Here is a 20,026-nt window from a genome sequence, read left to right on the forward strand (position 1 = left end):
GACAAAACCCCACAGCAACAATGTTTGGGCATATTAGCATTACTGAGGGAGCGCCATCAGAAAAGTTGCAACTAAATCTTGTCCGACCAGTCACATTGTACCGATCAGTAAGTGGAAAAGACATGTGCTCATTATACCACATTGTACCATACTACCTGATCTTCCCTTCTTTTAATTTGGCCGGTCATGGTTTACAGCAGAGACCACTTACAGGTGGAAGAGCGGTCGTTCGTGTTCAATAGAAAGATTCACGATTACACCTCATTTTAAGTGTTCTTTGAAAATAAGCCTCATTGCCTTGTATTTATTGAAACGTTTGGAGTTTCAGGAACACATTTCCCAGTTTAAAGGGTTGAAAGTTAACACAAGGCTCTTACTTGCCAGTGAGGCGACAAGATCCCGAGGTCTCGCGGCCCCGCCTACAGATGGAGGTGATTGGTGAAGGGCAGCATAATCTGCCCAGAGAGACAAGGCTGATTGGCTACAGCGCCTGTCAATCATCACCGAGCGGTGACGACCCCGCGCGGAGGGCGGACAGTTGAGCGCGCGCGGAGAGGTCGTGAACATGTCCCTGTTGTGCGTTAAAGGTAATGCTTCAATGTGCCTTATTGTTATTTATCTATTTAAATGTGCAACATGTATTTGCTGAAATGTACTCGACACATCACAAGTTGCTGAACAAAACTTAACTTTGGTTGAGCGTGTTGTGAGGCGAGGTGGAATCCCTCGCTTTTTATAATGTTCATGTTTAAAGGGGAGCCGCTGGGAGCGTCTCGCCCTCAGCTGCAGACCAGTTTAAGTTACCGGCAGCTGAGCCAATGCCAGGGACCCGGGGCATGACCAGCGCGTCAAGCACACCTGGAATTACAATACAGAAAGCAGGGTGTGTGTTATCAGTCATTGAATTATCCAACATTGAAGCAAAACTAAAAGTCCAACTTGTCTATGATGATCAAAGTACTTTGAGCTCGTCCCAATTTCCTTTATTTGGCCAATATTCAAATATTTCCTATTCATGTACCTGTCCAGATAACTTTTAAACATTATAATTGTTTCTGCTTCAATAACTTCTTTTGACAGGTCACTCATATATATCCATGTCCCTAGGTGCGAAAATTTGCCCATCAGATCATTTCTAAAGCGTTCCATTCTCGCCTTAAACCTCTGCCCTAGTTTTAGACTCCCCTACCCAGGGAAAAGACTGTGATCATTCAATTTATCTATGTACCTCATGATTTCATACAACTCTGTAGGGTCATTCCCCAGCCTCCTATGCTCCAGGAAACGAAGGACAAAAAGTATGATCTGTTCCAGTCTCTCTCCACTCAAGCCCTCCAGTACTGGCAACACCCTCCTGAATCTTTTCTGCATCCTTTCCAGATTAATGACATCCTTCCTATAGCTGGATGACCAGAACAGCTTTCCCTCAACAAATCCCAGTGACAGAGAGCTCCACCTTCCTGTCAGTTATGAATTTTCAGTTGGATTTGTGGTGATTATTTTATATAATTTTTTATCTCCTTTACAAATGGAAAACATCTCAACTTTTTTCTTATTAAAATCCTTACTAACTTTCGGGTGGGGAGGGTGAAGGTGCTCGCTCGGGTCGGATTGTAAAACTTCCGGCTCGCTACGGAGAATATGCTTAGCTTTGCAGGTACTGTATAATAAACCTGCCACTGTAGTAACTTGTTTGAATTGTAAGGGGAAGGATGTAGATGGGTTATGCATGCAACCTATAATGTAGTTACCTCATCACCACTAACCACGCCCCATCATATTAGTATAACTGTAGTATCCTCCCTTTGTTCCTCCCACTAGGTTCCAGTACGCCTGAAGGCTGGATGCAGTCAGTGCTGGGACGTGTGTGCCACGTGCTATATTAAACTCTCAGTAAAGGTTACAGTGCGTCAGTAATCACACCTTTACACTAACATTTTAGATCACACCCTTTCTTGTTCTCTAGAGGAAAGAATGCTCGTCTTATTCCGTGTTACTGTATGGTTCCAGTTAATTTTTTTAAACCTTTGGTGGCTCCATGTGCTTCAGACCACAATCTGTGCATGACACTAAGTGTGTTCTACATTCTAATTAATGTTTGAAACACATTTAATGTAACAAAAACAAATATTTCTATTAAAAATACAATATATAAAGGGCCCTACTAGAGATGACACAGCACTGGACATCCTCGTTGGGAACGAAGTAGGGCCAGTGACTGAAGTGTCAGTGGGGAAGCACCTTGGGACCAGTGGCTATAATGCTTCAATAATTAGTTTTAAAGTAGTTTAGGAAGAACAACAACATTTGGGCCACAAGTTAAGGTCCTAAATTAGAGTGAGGCTGAATTTGGAGATATTAGCCAGGATCTTACAGAGATCGATCAGGTGAGTCTTTGTAGGTAATGAATGGGTTGCAATTGGGGTGCTTCCAAAAGTGAGATGGAATGAATTCAGGTACAGTATGTTTCTGTTCGGACAAAGGACAAGGCTGGCAGGTTAAAGGAATGCTGGTTGTAAAGTGATGTTGAAGCTGTGGTCATGAAAAAGGAGGTTTAGCCAGTTGGGATCAAGTGAATTCCACTGCGAGTATATTTAAGGCCATCAGGATGGTTAAAATATGTCAAGAAGTGGATCTGCCAAGCAAAGTAAAGGGAAATCCAAGAGATTCTACAAGTTTGTAGAACTTCCCGGTATGCAAGTTGGGCCGAAGGGCCTCTTTCCAAGCTGTAAGACTCTATGACTCTGACTACACTTGGTGAATTGTATACATTTCTGGTTGCCGAGCTACAGGAAAGATGTCATTAAAGTTGGAATGGGTACAGATTAGATTTAGAGGCTTGAGTTATGGAGAGAGGCCGTACAGGTTGGGAGTATTTATTTATTTATTTATTTTAGCTGCGTTGAAGGCTGAAGGGTGACCTTATTGAAGTAAAATCATGAGGGTCATAGATAAAGTGATTTTTTTCCAGGGTAGAAGGTTCTAAAATTAGAGGGCATAGGGTTAAGGTGAGAGAGGAAAGATTAAAAACAGACCATCGGCAACTTTTTCACTAAAGAATAAGCTGCCAGAAGCCATAGAATTGCATACAATTAGGACTTTGAAAAGCTGTTAAGCACCCAATCACCCCAGATATACAGAGATAAAGAGATTAAAGGGAAATGGGCTCAAGCAGATAAATGGAGTAGTCCAGAATGCCAACTTTGTGGTGTGGAGAAATGTGTTTGCAGGACCTGTTGTCATGCTGTATAGCTCTAACTCTCTGACTACTTTGCAAAAGAGCTCTGTTCAATCTGCAAGGGTGACCTTGAACTTCCAGTTTCCTATCAGTTTAATTGTCTGTCCCTTTGTCCCCTCTGTCCACTGTCTTTGACCACTCACCAATTCCAACACCACCCAGTGAAAGTTTTAAGAGTTGCACCTCCTCTCAAGATGCACGTGGGATGACGTTTTTTTTAACCTTCACTTTGTTGTTGATCAGTTAGCTGTTATTTTGTTAAAGGTGCACTTTAAATATGATTTGATACTGCGGCATTTTAGAATCAACCTGTAGTTGGGATAATGGACTTGTGGGATGACTTGTTCTCCAGCTACTTTTTTAAATGGACATGCTGGTCACTCACAAATTACCATATTTTTAAAATTCTCTTTCACAACTTGTCTTGATGCTGTGGTCGTGTTTCAATACCAACATCTTTTGTCTGTTGTTTCCAAGCAGTGGCCAAATAGGGGCAGAGTGATGATAATGAAATAAAGATTAAGAGCAACATCCAATATTGCTTGCTAACAAATCACTTTGAATCTACAAAATTAACCAGGCGGAAACACTTTGGAAATGAGAGCTAAACTTATAAGCATAGTATGCGGAAGAGCTGGAAGTTTTGTTAATTTTCTCAGGAGATTAAATCAGTTGGCAGAATCTGTGGCTGGGAATGTGGAATTGCAAAATCAGAGCAATTTTTAAAGACATGGTCTCCTTTTATTGATTTATTACAAGTATAGTATGGTGCAACACAACTCTGGAAATAAACCGATTCACGAACTGGGTGATGGGTGAGATATGAAGCAGGTATATCCCTACACAAGGGTCCCTTTTTTCCCTTGTTTTCTGTTTCTTTTCTTATTTTTTCTTCTTTTAAAAAAAAATAATTTTATGGGTTTTTGTCTCTATTTTTCTACAGGCTATCACTTGTTCACCCCTGGACTGCCCATCGGGTACTCTATGGGTTTACATATCACTACTCCCTTCACTCTTTCTTTTTCTCGCTCTCTCTCTCTTGCTCTACCTTTTTCTTGTTAAATTTAAAAGAGAAGTTGTACACAAAATGTATTTTGTCATATGCCGCGGTTTATACTACTGTACATTGCTTCTAATAAAAATACAAATAAAAAATTGGTAGTAAGATGTGTGCCTTCCATTGACTTCCTTATCCCTCTGTTATTTGCTATGGAATCTTTGGTGCCAAGCAACAGTAATGTTTTTAGTAAGGCTGAACAACTATTCATATTGAAAAATTAACACAAAGCAAACCAGGAAGCTGAAGTGCATACTTCTGGAAAGTTAACCCAAAAACCTTTTATATTGCAAAGCATTGGCATGAAATGAATGACTATGCATTGCCATACATTTTACTTTGTTTAGGGCCAAATAGTTTACTTGCCAGCAATAATTACTCTTTGTTTACTGCCAACTTTGGAGGTTATTTGAATTTTGTCAGCATTCAGATGATCACCACAAGTCTCATTCTCTTACTTATTTCCCTGTAAACTCTTCGCTTGCGTGTCTAATAACTCTCCCAAAACTTCTGCCACCAATTTACAATGGGGAGAATTTACAGTTGCTCACTAAGTTATTGACACATCTTTGGGATGTGAGAGTTAAATGTCAGTACATGTGGGAAATCCACAAGCTGACAGAGAGATTATACAACTACACAAGACCAAGGTTGAACCCGGATTGGAGCTGTCTGGCAGCAGTACTGGCTGCTGTGCTTCTATTTTGATGTTGTAACTCAGTGGAAAAATACTTTGATATTTGGTAGTCAAATCATTTCCTGTAATTCTTTTGGAGAAAACTGTAAACAAATCAGCCAATAGTGAGTGCTATATCATTGAGAGCAACTTCGGGAATATGCACATTCAGATATCTTGCTGTCAATTTGGCAATGTACCTCATGAAGGGCATTACCATAGGGTTAACTTTTTATTTAAATATCAGAGGTTAGTAAAGTACTATAAATAACAAACCAAAATACCTCCACTGTGGTTTTAGAGGAAATATTTATACAGAATGGAATGAAGAATAACTTGTTAGACGTTGAGACAGCGTTGCAGCAGACTGGTTTGCATTGCATGTGAAATAGCTGCCCTTTTCACCAGAGTAGTGTAAATGCTCATGCCTTTGTAGTCATTCCAATTGTAGTCGTACCAACTGTTGATGATTCAAGGATATAAACGATGGGAAGTTATAAAGCTGTGAATTCCTATTATCCATTCAAAGTTTTTGAATTCTGTGTTTCAAAGTCCATTCAGGAAACCAATCCTTTGTGATATAAGGTGTGCAAATATATTGCTCCACCTATCACACTGATGCCCAAAATTATATTGTGCATAATTTTTTTCATAGACTGAATTTATACTCTGAAGATTATACCCTTAAGAACGTGATTTCCTGAAATTTTCAATACTGCACTTTTATTTTGGTTGAAACAAATTGTTCCTAGGTTCTTGGGTTATGGTCGTACAGAACTTTGGCCTACCATTGCCATGCAGACCTTTTTGCCCAACTACACTTATCTCATTTGTCCACATTAGATCCCTAAATTTCTCTGCCTTGCTTGTTAAAATGCCTACCTAAATGTCTGTTGAAGGTTGTGATTATATACGTGTACAACAATGAAATGAACTATTTTGGATACCCTTGTTCATGCTGAAAGTAATGGCTATTAACACCAATCCCATTTGCCTGCATTCCTCCATGCCTTTCCTATCCAAATACCTGTCTGAGCCTTTTAAATGTTGTGACCATATCTGCCCCTACCATATCCTTAAGCATTGATTTCCTGATTGTAACTGCTATGCATAAAGAAATCCTTTTCACTTAAAATCCCTTTAAAAATCTTTCCTTTCCCCTAAAGCCTTGGCCCTCTTGCCTTTGATATCCCTTCCATGGGGAAAACATCCTAACTATCCTGTATTGTATTGTATTGTATTGTATTTTTTAATGACCACACAGCCAGGCTGGTGGAATTTGTTCTCAGTACAGCTCGATACAGGTTCCAACATTTCATCAAACATTCAACTCGTAACGTAGATATACATACAAACAGACACATTTCATAATACATAAGGGCCATGCTTATTCGTATTTCCTCACCGTACGGAGTTTAAAAAGTTAATTGCGGTAGGAATGAAACTGTCAATGCTTTACAAACCTTGATCGGGTCACTTCAGCAAAACATCACCCATCCTTTATCTCCAGAGATGCTGCCTGACCCGCTGAGTTATGCCAGCACTTTGTGTCTATCTTTGGTATAAACCAGCATCTACAATTCTTGTTTCTACATTTTGTTTGCATCACTGCGAAATCTCCTCGACGTATGCCTATTTTGAAGAAGTTCTCTTCCTCTCTCTGACGGTTCTGCATGACCATTTCTCATTGCTCCCACTCTGTGATTCTCACTGCTGTCCGGCTCTACGACCATGCTTTAACCCGGACTCACTACCATAGCCACTTGTGTTTCCTCGGCACTTGCCTGCTCCTCCATCTTGTACCTTGTGATGTCCTACTCCGGTTCCAGATCTCCCAGTTCGGACCCAATCCGAATTTCGGATACCAACAGCCAATCCATTGCTTCTCACAACAGTTCTTCTTCCGTGCCCTGCCTTCTACATTGGCCGCCATGTGCCAGCACTAGCAGGCCCTTGCTTTGACTTCCCCCCAATGCCAAGCCTCATTCACACAGACCTGCAAAGGACCCCAACTTTACTTCATTCTGCACCCGATCCACACCTTCAATAAACACTACCTTGCCTACCTGGACCCTACTAAGGATCACAAACTTGCCCGCCTCCTGACCAGGCCCTCCACTCTCATTCCTCGTCTCAACCACCCGCAGTCCTGGGGTTCACCAATGGATCGGGTTGCCCGCCCAGGGCCACCGGAGCTTCTACCGCCGACAATCCTCACTGCCTCCCCAGCCGATCCAGTCTGAGACCATCGAAGCTGATGCCGTTGCCGACCCTCACTGCTTCCCTGAGCGATCCCAGGCTGGAGCCACTTAATCCACCACCAACCCTCAGCCGATACTTGGCTCTCTCCAGCACACCAGTAGTCCAGAGCTGTCGACTCAGCTGAGTTGTAGGCTCAGTTCCAGGCCAAGAGCCTCCACGCTGCTGTTCTCAGCACCATGTGGTCTGACTCTCCTGCTGGATATCCTGTGTCCTACTGCTCCCCCCCCCTCCTCCAACAGGTAGCCTTGATAATGGTGTAAAGGGGTCCTGCTGGCCCTCTTCCTCTTTCAACCATGCCACCCCTACCACCCCTCACCCATATACCACTCCTCACATCCTCCTCCTCCTCCTCTCTGAACCCCTATCATCCCCACATCTATTCACTTTCTATAAGTCAACAGGTCAGAAGTTTGACATTTGTAATAGATTTCATGCAAGTGTACTACACCACAGACATGCTATATGTTATAGGTATGAGTTCTTCACAATGAATCAAAGGCAGCTGAAGTTTTAACTTTCTTTCCACTCAAGGTGAAATCAAAAGCATTTATATTTTATCTGTACATGGTGCCGGCGTTTTCAGGCAGGCACTGTCCATGGTGCTGGTCTTCCACTCCGCCTGACATGTCTGCCCTTAATAGGATCAGAGCAACATTTAGGGAAGAGGCATTGTTACACCCATTTCATCACATAGTCCAGACTCCCCACTATTGAGTCCATCTACACTTCTTACTGCCTTGGGGAAAGCAGCCGACATAATCAAAGATCTTTCTTGATCCCAGTCATTCCTCCTGCTCCTTGTTCCCGTCGGGCAGAAGCTTGAAAGCATGCATCATCAGACTTAGAAACAGATGTTCCCCTCTGTTAACAGGCTTCTGAACGGTCCTTACATAAGCTGTGGAGCAGTCTGATTCTCCTCTACTTCTTTGCGAACAGTGGTCTTTCTTTCTGGAACTGGTGTGAAAACTATATTCTGCATTCTGTATATTTCTGTTCACTCCACCTATGGTACTTGAGTTTTGCTTGATTGCATTCATGTTCAGTATCTGATTTGAATGGAAGGTGTAAAACAATGCTTTTCACTGAACCTCTGTAGATGTGACAATTATGAATCATACACCAAATCTGTGTGCTCAGTGATCTTTAAAAGTGACCTCAAATCATGATGATTGTGACAAGATTGTTGCAATTTTGTCATTGCAATCACAACTACCTTAATTCGTTGAGTGCCTTCAACTTGTGGATGTCAATAATCCATTTCACCTTTTCTTTTATATACTTTTGATTTGAATTCAGCCATTAGAGTTTTCTTTTATTTAGAATTAACATTTAAAATAACTGACATATTTTTGGAATATCTTTTGCAATTGTATTACACTTGAGGCCAACTAGAAATGAATTTTGTATGTGATGTCCCAAGGTAGGGATGGTGTGTTGAATTAAATACCTATAAAACTGGGCAAAACTGAATTCCATTCAAATTTAACAAAAAGCTTACCAATTTTGTAAATTACTTTATCCTATCAATATGCAATTTCTAACAAAATTACAATGGAAAACTATGACATGGAAATTGCAGCATTTTGTTTCATTGGAATGAATAAATTAGCTTATATATTATGCGCATTTTTAGATGTTAACATTTCTGTTTACTTTTGTCTAGTTAAACAAGGAAAACTGCATGGAGCATCAGGTAAGATGTTTCTTTTGTCAAATGTCACTTTCTATTTAAATACAGCACAGTTTTTTCAAATATATTGATTTTTAGTCAAGATTAGTTTAAAGACCTACTACTGACATGTGGTGAGCCTGGGCTTAGGAAAAAGAGACTGAAATATGGAGACCAAAAATTAGAACACTGAAAGTTTAATGAATTTGTCTAGAAAACATGTGCCAAGCACTTTCCATCTTTGGCTTGAATTTACCAATATTAGCCATGCCGCAGGAGATATACAAGCTGATTTCTTGCTTTTTTAATTTTAGCCAAGACCTGTTTGAAGCCATAACATACAGTATATAATATGTTTTTCTTCTTGGCTTTATTTTGTCGCTTGTATGTGTTAATATAGTGATTGAGAAATATCTAATGTAACTACCGGCATCCTATTTTCAGGAGTAGGTTTGCGGTATTGATAATGCTCAAGATCTATAACAATAATTTTTTGAAAAATTAGATCTTTTGTTTTAGAACTAGCAGATCCACCCAGAGCACCAAACAATATGCTGGAGGAACTGAATGGTTATCTCTAGATCGACTAACAGTTGATGTGCTGACATTTAAACACCAAATGAAAGTCAAGAACTCTCCCTCTCTCTGTAGACTTGTGAAAACGATAAAGTCTCTTGAGTTTGCACCACTCCCTAATGCAAAAGTGAACAGTAAACCATGAGGTGTGACAAAGATAGGTCATCGCGTGTAGTCAGGAAGTCAGCAAGTTGATCATGACTCTTATCTCCATGGTTAAAGTAGTCCAGATCTAAAAGTCAGGGTGCATTGGAGACACAAGATGGCAAATGAAAATAAATAATGCAGTTTGAATGTTGGCCCCTAAACAACACAATTTCAGAGGAAAACAGGTTAGTAAAAAAATTGTGTATTTGTGGGTGAGTTAGAACAAATATTTTTCACGATATTGGCAATCACATTGCAGGTGAACTATGCATGTTGCAATAAAAAATATATAATTTAAGTGTAGGAATGGCATGCCGGTAGGCCCGACTTGCCAGCTGTGGACCAAGAACTTGCTCCCCAAGGACGGAGGACACGCCTGAAAGCCCCGACTCACCCATCACGGACTTCAGAGTCTTTGGAATGATCATGGAGTTGATCTGTTTAAGAAGGAACTGTAGATGCTGGAAAATCGAAGGTAGACAAAAATGCTGGAGAAAGTCAGCGGGTGAGGCAGCATCAATGGAGCGAAGGAAATAGGCGACGTTTCGGGTCGAGACCCTTCTTCAAACTGATGTGGGGGCGGGACTAATGTGGAGGTGGGGGGGGGGCGGGCAGACTGATGTGGGGATGGGCGGACAACATCACATCAGTACCCCACATCAGTCTGAAGAAGGGCCTCGACCCGAAACGTCACCTATTTCCTTCGCTCCATAGATGCTACCTCACCCGTTGAGTTTCTCCAGCATTTTTGTCTACCATGGAGTTGATCTACTACATTAACAATTTCTAATCCTCATTGCTGGATTAAATTGTTTGATCATGATGTTTGAATTCATGATATGCCTCATTTTTCATCCAAATAAGATAAAACAGAATCATACAGCACAGAAACAGACCCTTTGGCCTACAATGTATTTGCCAAACATGATACCAAATTACTCTCATCTGCCTGCACATGAACCATATCCCTCCATTCCCTGCATATCTGTGTGGCTGACACTGCAGAAAAATTAAAGCAAGTTTGTCCAACCTCTCCTAGCTAATAGTCGATAATCCAGGCAGAACTCTGGTAAACCTCTCCAAAGTCTGTACATCCTTTAATATGGTGACCAGAACTACACACAATACACCAAACTTGTCCTATCAATATTTTGTAAAGCTGCATCAAGACCTCTTGACTCTTATGCTCTGTGGCCCGACCAGTGAAGACAAGCATACCATATGTCCTTCTTTACCATTCTACATGTGTTACCACTTTCCATGAGCTATGAACTTGGACCCCAAGGTTCCTATGTCTACTGTTCTTACCATTAATGATATACTTTGTCTTTGCATTAATCCTTCCAAAATGCAGCACTCACACTTGCTTGGATTTTACTTTGGAGTCACGTGAGTGACTACGTGAAGAACCCCGCCACGACGCATGCGTGTCATATCGCTTTCACGCTTGCGAAACGACAGGCGGGGTGGAGCGTCCCCCGCAGCGGAAAGTTTGAAACCGCGACCTGCAGGTAAGTGATTTACTCTGCGGTAGTTTTTGTCCCCACGCTGTTTTTACACAGGGGGGGGAAGCTGGACAAAATAGTGTCCACAAGTGCTGCGAGTGAAGCTGGCTGGGGAGGACCGCAAAGTTGCGGGAGCCAGCAGCAGCTGAAGGCACAAGCCCCGTAAGGGATCAGCTGTGCCGACATTTGGTCCCGCGCCGGCCAGAACACCACAGCCGGGCGGGAGACTATTCAAATGGGGCCGTCGACTTTTTGGACAAGTCGAAAACGGCAGGAGACGGGGTGGAACGACGTTCCCCCGTAGCGACAATTTTAACTTGGACCTGCAGGTAAGAGCTGCGGTCTTTTTTGTGTTTTTACCATGCTAATTACAGGTGGAGAAACCAACGGGCTGCGACAAAGCTGGTGGGCTAGATGGGATCAGCTGTGCCCGATGTCGCCTCCGCACCGGCCAGATCCACTCCACGGCAGGGCAGTAAGGACAAAGCTGGTGAGGGAGGACCGCGGAGCAGCGGGCAGCCAGCAGCAGCCAGCGGCACTCGGATCACCGATAGTGGGATCAGCTGTGCCCGATGTCACCTCTGCACCGGCCAGATCCACGCAGCTGGGCGGAAAGGCTAGACACAAATACAAACAAGGTCGTGGACTCAGAGGAGTCCGACTTTGAACAACCGCGGGCGACCAGCGACCGAGAGCGCTGGAGCCGGATGGAGCGGTGTGTGGAGCATTTGCTCCAATGTGACAGACTCCAGGAGATGGAGTCGGGTCACTGTGGGCCCTATGATAAACCCACAGCAATATCTCTTGAAGGGCTGCACAGTGCTTCTACCTCATCAGAGGGGAGCACTGCGGGTCAGTTCTGGGCTGACCTGGAAGAGGGGTCCGCAGAAGGAAAGACAAGTGTGCAAGGGGTGCAGGAACAAGAGAACCTACTGGACTAATAAAATGGACTCCAACAAACACTACAGCCAAAGACAGCACCCCTACGCACCCACCAGCAGAACTGGTGAAAGCTCGAAGGCCCGGTATTCAAAACATGAGTCTTTTTAGGCCATGGCCCAGGCCGGCCTTCTTGGAAGATGCGGGGACCTCCAACGCCAACCAAACCGAAAATCCAGACACCAGTGCAACAACAGCAGCGAAGAACCTACAAAAAGAAGTAAACCTCCCACTGGTAACTATGGAGGTAGGTGGGTCTGGTTCCCTACAAAATACAGGGAGCATGGAGATTGGGGGGGAGACTACACTCTTTTCTGAATGCATGGAGCATGTTAACAACCGATACTTACATCTTAAGCAGTATCCAGGGATATACAATAGAGTTTATACACAAGTACAGCCCTCCAGTTCAACATATACCGAACCAAATGTTCGTGCCTTCTGATAAAGAAAAATCAAAAGCGCAAGCTGAACTGGAGCGGCTTTACATAAAAGGTGTAATTGAGAAAACTCAACACGAACCATTAGAATTCGTGTCCAATATATTTATCAAAAACAAAAAAGATGGTGGTTGTCGCATCACCATAGATCTGACAAAATGGATACCTTTGTTACTGCTAAACAATTAATTTCCAAAGGTTACTTCATGGCCAGCATCGATTTAAAAGATGCTTACTATTCAGTGCCTATACGAGGTGACCACAGATGTTACTTAAAATTCAACTGGATGGGCAACTCTGGCAATATAAAGCACTGCCAAATGGGCCATCAGCCCCAGGCTGTTCACAAAAATTTTGAAACCAGCCCTAGCGTTTCTACGGAACGTAAACACATGGTCATGGCATATTTAGATGACATACTCATTGTGGGCAAAACTTTGGAATTGGCCAAACAAACTAACAGCCACAAAACAGTTATTTGAAAAACTGGGATTTATTATCCATCCAGTTAAATCTAAACTAACGCCTTCCACTACTATGGACTATTTGGGGGTTTCACCATTGACTCAGTTCACATGTTGGTGACTCTGCCTAAGGGAAAGGCTAGAGATTTAATAGAGGCTTGCATAACCTCATTGACATCAGCAAACCATCCATCAGATTGGTAGCAAAAGTAATTGGCAAATGGTGGCTGCCTTTCCAGCCACACAATTTGGACCTCTACATTACCAAAACTTACAGAGAGCAAAAATACAAGCACTCTAAATTAATGCAGGTCACTTTGACAGACCTATGAAACTACCAATCAAGCTAAAATTGAATAAAATGGTGGATAGATAACATCTGGCTTTGTTCCAATCCAATCATTGTCAGTAACCCTTCCATGGTACTACAAACTGATGCCAGTGCACTTGGGTGGGGAGCCACCAATACCATCACCAGCTGTGGAGGTAGATGGACTGCTCAGGAGGCATAATTATTACTCACACTGGGCATAAACTACCTGGAAATGTTGGGTGCATTCCATGGCCTAAAGTCATATTGTACTGGATCATATCACCAGCATGTTAGACTACAGATAGACAATACCACCGTGGTAGCATACATTAACCACATGGGTGGAAACAAATCGACATCATGTGACAATCTGGCTAATACAATTTGGCAATGGTGTATCCAGAGAGATATTTGGATAGCAGCCACTTACCTACCAGGAAGACTAAATTTAGTGGCAGACACCAGGTCACGCAAATTTAATGAGAACACCGAATGGATGTTGAATAGAAAAGTATTTGCTGATATTACAGCAAAATATGGAACACCAGATATCGATCTATTCGCATCCAGACTTAACCACCAGTTATCAAATTATGTTTCATGGGAACCAGACCCTGGGGCAGCGGCGACAGATGCATTTAGATTAGATTAGATTAGATATAATTTATTGCCACACAGCCAGGCTGGTGGAAGTTTGGGTTGTCTGCAGCGATACAATAATAAAGAACACACAACCACAATAAAACTGTAACACAAACTTCCACCACAGCAATCATCACTGTGGTGGAAGGCACAAAATTTGGCCAGTCCTCCTCCATTTCCCCCCCGTGGTCAGGACCTGAGTCCAGAGTCAGTCCAGGATCGGCTCTTCCTCACCGGAGACCGCGGCTTTAAGTTGTTGTAGGCCGCAGGCCGGCGGTCAAGATTTAAAGTCCCCGCTGCAGCCAGAAGCACCGTAGACTGAAGGGCCGGCTGGTCGAAGCTCCCCTCCAGGGGTGATGGTAAGTCCATGCCGGACCCGCGGTAGAAGTTGGCCGCGGGCCGGCAGTGATGGCTTCTTCTTCCCCCGGGTCCCCAACGTGAGATCCCGGGCTGTAGACGCCGCACCAGCTGGAGCTCTGCAGACCGCGGCTTCAGGCTGCGACTTCAGGCTGCCGGCTGCCCCGGGCCAGCGAAACGGAGCGCTCCCCTCCAGCGAGGGCTCACCCGCTCCACGCCGAGAGTCCACGCTGCGCCCGCCGCTGAAGCCCCGGGCGCGTCTCCGGGAAAGGCCGCGTCGATCCTTGATGTTAGGCCACGGGGGAGGCGACCTGGAAAAACTCGCCTCTCCGTGGAGGAGGCGACCGAAGCGGTTTCCCCCTCACCCCCCCACACCACCCCCACATAAAACACACAAAGAAACATTAAATACAGACTTTAAAACATACTAAAAAAATAAAAAAAGGTTGAAAAACTGACGAGCTGCATGACATGGCTGCTGCCAGAGCAGCGCCCATTACATTTTCGCTGCATTGGGGGGGAAATTGTTTATTTACGCATTCCCTCCTTCCTGTCTCATCAGTCGGGTATTAAGGAAAGTACAACAAGACTGCGTCTGGTATTGGTAGTACCCGATTGGCCTACTCAACCATGGTTCCCAGTGGTATTAAACATGGTATTAGAACCATGTATCACCATCCCACATAGACCAGATTTATTGCTACATCCCGTAACAAGGGATAGCCACCCATGCCATAAACATTTGAACTTATTAATTTGTAGAGTTTTAAAAACACCTCTACTACAACTGGTTGTTCAAAAGGGAACTGCAGATGCTGGAATATCGAAGGTACACAAAATTGCTGGGGAAACTCAGCGGGTGCAGCAGCATCTATGGAGCGAAGGAAATAGGCGACGTTTCGGGCCGAAACCCTTCTTCAGTCTGAAGAAGGGTTTCGGCCCGAAACGTCGCCTATTTCCTTCGCTCCATAGATGCTGCTGCACCCGCTGAGTTTCCCCAGCAATTTTGTGTACCTTCTACTACAACTGGGACTGACGGACCGAACAGTGAACATGATCTCGGCGGCCCAAGGACAGTCAACCAAAAAACAGTATCTGGTCTATATCAGGAAGTGGGCGATGCACTGCCATAAAAACAACATCACCTACAGAGACATGAACATCCCGTCTGTTCTGGAATATCTGGCAGGCCTCCACTATGATGAGGGGCACAGTTACAGTGCCATCAACTGTGCCAGAAGTGCCCTATCGACTTACCTATGGCAGGGGACAGAGTGTTACTCTGTTGGGACTCACCCACTGGTAACAAAACTTATGAGGGGGATTTTTTAATACTAATCCCCCAAGAACCAGATACTCCCAAATATGGGATGTAAGTATTATCCTGAAGATGCTCAGGAATTGGTCTCCAGCAACAGCTCTGTCCCTACACAGACTGACATTAAAAACAGTCATGCTAATGGCATTGGTCACAGCACAGAGGGTACAGTCACTGCATAAACTAAGACTGGACAACATGACTTGCTCAACAGAAAATATTACGTTTCATATCTATGAGTTAGTAAGCAGAACAGACAGGGATCAGCAAGCCTCAATATACAATTTAGGTCATACCCAACAGATGACCGTCTGTGTATAGTAAGACATCTGTCGTTATACATGGAGAAAACGAAAATCCTAAGAGGCAATGAGAAGGCACTTTTTGGTCAGCCACTACCAACCACACAAAAGAGTGATGGTCCAGACCATCTCAAGATGGCTGAAACAGGTGCTAACACAGGCTGGGGTGGATACTAATATTTTTAAATCTCATTCCACCAGGGCTGCAGCTACATCGGCAGGGATACAGTTGGATGTACCAATGGACCAAATCCTCAAGGCAGCAGGATGGTCTGGGGGAAAAAACATTCCAATTATTTTACAATAAACCAGTAATGAAACCTGGAACGTTTGCAGAAACAAATTTAAGTTCTGTAAATTAATTTAAACCCATAAAAAGGGGTTATAAATTTGTGTTAATAAATTTTATGATTTCAATGTCGAATTCATGTCCAAATTATGTTAACACAATTCCTCCTACAGTCATCAAGGCAGACGTGATGCATGGACTCGTTTCCACGGCATGAAATCACAGAGCTTTAAAATCTTCACGTAGTCACTCACGTGACTCCGAAGTAAAATAGTAAGATTAAACGAGAACTTACCAGTTTGAAGTTTGATCTGTATTTTATGAGGAGTTACGATGAGGGATTACGTGCCCTCCGCTCCCACCCTTGATCATATACTTAACTGGTATCTCTTCTCTAATCTTACTATGTTTAGTCATTACAGTTATCTGTGATTTCACACCGCTGCTTTGAAGAATGACACGCATGCGTCGTGGCGGGGTTCTTCACGTAATCCCTCATCGTAACTACTCATAAAATACAGATCAAACTTCAAACTGGTAAGTTCCCGTTTAATCTTACTATTAAACTCCGTCTGTCATTTCTCTGCCCTTATCTGTAACTGATCTATATCCTGTTATATCCTTTGACAGCCTTCCTCACGGTCCACAGCTCCATCAATTTTGGTATTGTCTACAAACTTACTTACAAATTAAGTTGCGTCCATGTCATGTGTTTATATTTATATATATATATATATAATAAAGATGATATCAAACAGCAGAGGTTCTAGCTCAGATCCCTATGGAACACCACTGATCACAGACCTCCAGCCAGAATAAAACACTTGGACCACTAGAATCTGTCTTCTATGGGTAAGCTAGTTCTGAATCCAAACTATCAAGTCATTGTACATTCTATGCATTCCAATCGTCTGGATGAGTCTACCATGAAGGACTTTATCAAATTCTCCTCTAGAATCTAGATAGATAACATTCACTGCCTTACCCACATCAGGAAGTTTGATATTTTTTAAACGTAATGCAATATCATACTTGAGAATATTTTTTGCAATAAGCTGCAGCTAACTTTTTTTATTTTGCAGATAAATTGAATACATATGTAACTCTAAAAGTTCAAAATGTAAGAAGTACTACAGTGACAAGACGAGGAAATGAGCCCAGTTGGGAACAAGATTATATGTTGTAAGTTTAAAATGTTTGTGGTTGTTGTTCTTTATATCAGAATGAAGAATAGACGTAGCTATACCATACATATAGTAATTGACCAGTGAGAATACAACAGATGAGCCTGTGATGATATAATGTGCTGCACATTGCATTATGTCTTCAAGAGGTTGCTCTCTTGTAGCATTTTATTTCATCTTATAAAGTTGAGAATTGGTCTGTCAGATCTTGGTGACCAGACCAATTTGTAACTGGCTCCTTGGCGTTTTGCCAGCCAACATTGCTATATCACAGTGGCGCTGCTAGATCTGGACATAGTTAAAAAGGTAAGTGCGGCAAAACTTGTTTCAAGTTTTCAATTAAATGCACAGTGGTTTGACATGTAACTTTTAAAATTATTTAATGGATTCCAGCTTTTTTTTCTCCTATTATCTTTTGATGAATTATTAGTTAAATAATTAGTTAAAATTATTTAAATGGATTCCAGCTTTTTTTTCTCCTATTATCTTTTGATGAATTATTAGTTTCTGGGAGCAGTTCTGGGAGTGAGATGATTGTATAAATGAGGCCTCAAGTTTGTTGGTTGCCAAGAGTGTGCAGCCTGGAGATAGGGTGAGAATTAACAGGTGGTGCCAGGATGGATCTAGTGTGATTTGATATGTTGAGTTCAATTAAGTGAAAAGATCATCCCAAAATGTATGAAGACCTTCAGTAACACTATTACACTGAATCTAATAAGCTAAAGATATATGATATGTCTCTACATTTTTGAACCCCACTTGGCATTATTGTATAATGGAATTATATTGGGAGAGGTTCCTGAGTTCAATTTACATTTGAAACATTAATTTATACACAAATATTTAAAATAGTAGTTGCATGGTAGGCTGGAAAGTTAGATCACATGGGATGTGGCGAGAGCTAGCCGACTGGACAGAGAATTGGCTTCATTGAAAGAAGTAGGGTAATGGTGGAAGGTTGCTTTTTGGACTGGAGGCCTGTAATTAGTGGTGTACCTCAGAGATTCGTGCTGGGCCCTTGCTGTTTGTGGTTTATATCAATGATTTGGTTGAGAATATAGAAGGCATGATTGGTAAATTTGCTGATGACACTAAAGTGGGTGGCATTGTAGATAGTGAAAATGGTTGTCAAAAATAAGAGCAGGATCTTGATCAGTTGGGCAAGTGCATTGAGGAATGGTTAATGGTGTTTAATGCAGATAGGTACAAGGTTTGCATTTTGGGAAGTTTAGTTGGGACCTTCATAGTGAATGGGTATGTTGTAGAGCAGAGGGATCCAGGAGTGCTGGTACATAGTTCTTGAAAGAGGCGTCACAGGTAGATAGATTTTTTTTTTTTAAAGGAAGATGTTGAAGTGTGAATTTATATCCAGCGTAGAAGGATGTGCGCTGTGATCTGTGTTGATGCACTAGTGATAAATGTGGTTGGTGAATTTAAACAAGGGTCTGAAAATGCACTCTGTAGATCAGAGATGTCGTGACACCTTGCTTTCATGGGATAAGTTGCCTTTGAGTTAAAATCCCAGCAAAGAGAAACTTTCAGAATAATTCTGGAAAAGGAAAGATCAGCTCTATTTCAGGAAATCCTGTCAACTTTACACCTGACCTTCTTAAAGCAGGGTACCTGCCCTTGAAATGCAACTAGAGTATCATTAATTTGTTCAACCAGCTAATGATAGGTGACAGCAGATAGCAGCCTTTTGGGAGATTTTGTTAAGACCTTGTCATGTGTGAAATATTTTTACCAATAATGGAGAGGGGAATTGGAAAGATGGGTTGATTAGGGATAGTCAGCAAAGTTTTGGTCATGGAAGATTGTCTCATTAATTCGCTAATGGAGTTTAATGTAGATAAGTGTGAGGTGTTGCATTTTGGGATGCTAAAGACCTTCGCAGTGAATGGCAGGACCCTGGGGAATGTTGCAGATGGATCTTGGAGTGCAGATACATTGTTCCCTGAAAGTGGTGGCACCATAAGTAGATAGAGTGGTTAAGAAGGCTATCTGTTTACTAGCCTTCATCAGTCTGGGTATTCAGTATAAAAGTTGGGATGTTATGTTAAAGCTATCCAGGACATTGGTGAGGCTGAATTTGGAGTATTGTGTTCCATTTTAGTCACCCTGCTTTAGGAAGGATGTTGTTGAGCATATTGTTAAGAGTGCAGAGAAGATTTACAAAGATGCTGTAGTTGGGCCAGCCAGGAGTTTATTTCTTGGAGTGCAGGGTAATAGATAAGGTAAATACACAAAATATTTTATCCGGAGTAGGGAAATCAAGAACCAGGGAACATACAGTGCCCTCCATAATGTTTGAGACAAAGACCCATCATTTATTTATTTGCCTCTGTACTCCACAATTTGAGATATGTAATAGAAAAAATCACATGTGGTTGAAGTGCACATTGTCAGATTTTAATAAAGGGTACTTTTATACATTTTGGTTTCACCATGTAGAAATTACAGCAGTGTTTATACATAGCCCCTGCATTTCAGGGCACCATAATGTTTGGGACACAGCAATGTCATGTAAATGAAAGTAGTTATGTTGCATATCCATTGCATGCAATGACTGCATTAAGTCTGCGATTCATGGACATCACCAGTTGTTTTGTGTCTTCTCTGGTGATGCTCTGCGAGGCCTATATTGCAGC

The 20,026-nt window shown here is 42.3% G+C and overlaps 1 protein-coding gene across 2 annotated transcripts in view; it reads left to right on the top strand.

Annotated features, from left to right (window-relative positions):
• The first annotated feature begins 541 nt into the window (after positions 1-541).
• unc13c (unc-13 homolog C) overlaps positions 542-20,026 on the top strand; it is a 378,167-nt gene continuing 358,682 nt past the window's right edge. For both annotated transcript variants that reach the window (XM_033050677.1, XM_033050678.1), the window contains exons 1-3: positions 542-587; positions 8,897-8,926; positions 17,277-17,376. In XM_033050677.1, the coding sequence (XP_032906568.1) occupies positions 566-587; positions 8,897-8,926; positions 17,277-17,376 (152 nt within the window). In that variant the 5' untranslated portion in view covers positions 542-565. The remainder of the gene's footprint in view (positions 588-8,896; positions 8,927-17,276; positions 17,377-20,026) is intronic.

This window comes from Amblyraja radiata, chromosome 34 (genome assembly GCF_010909765.2).
Source record: "Amblyraja radiata isolate CabotCenter1 chromosome 34, sAmbRad1.1.pri, whole genome shotgun sequence".
Classification (NCBI taxonomy): Eukaryota; Metazoa; Chordata; class Chondrichthyes; order Rajiformes; family Rajidae; genus Amblyraja; species Amblyraja radiata.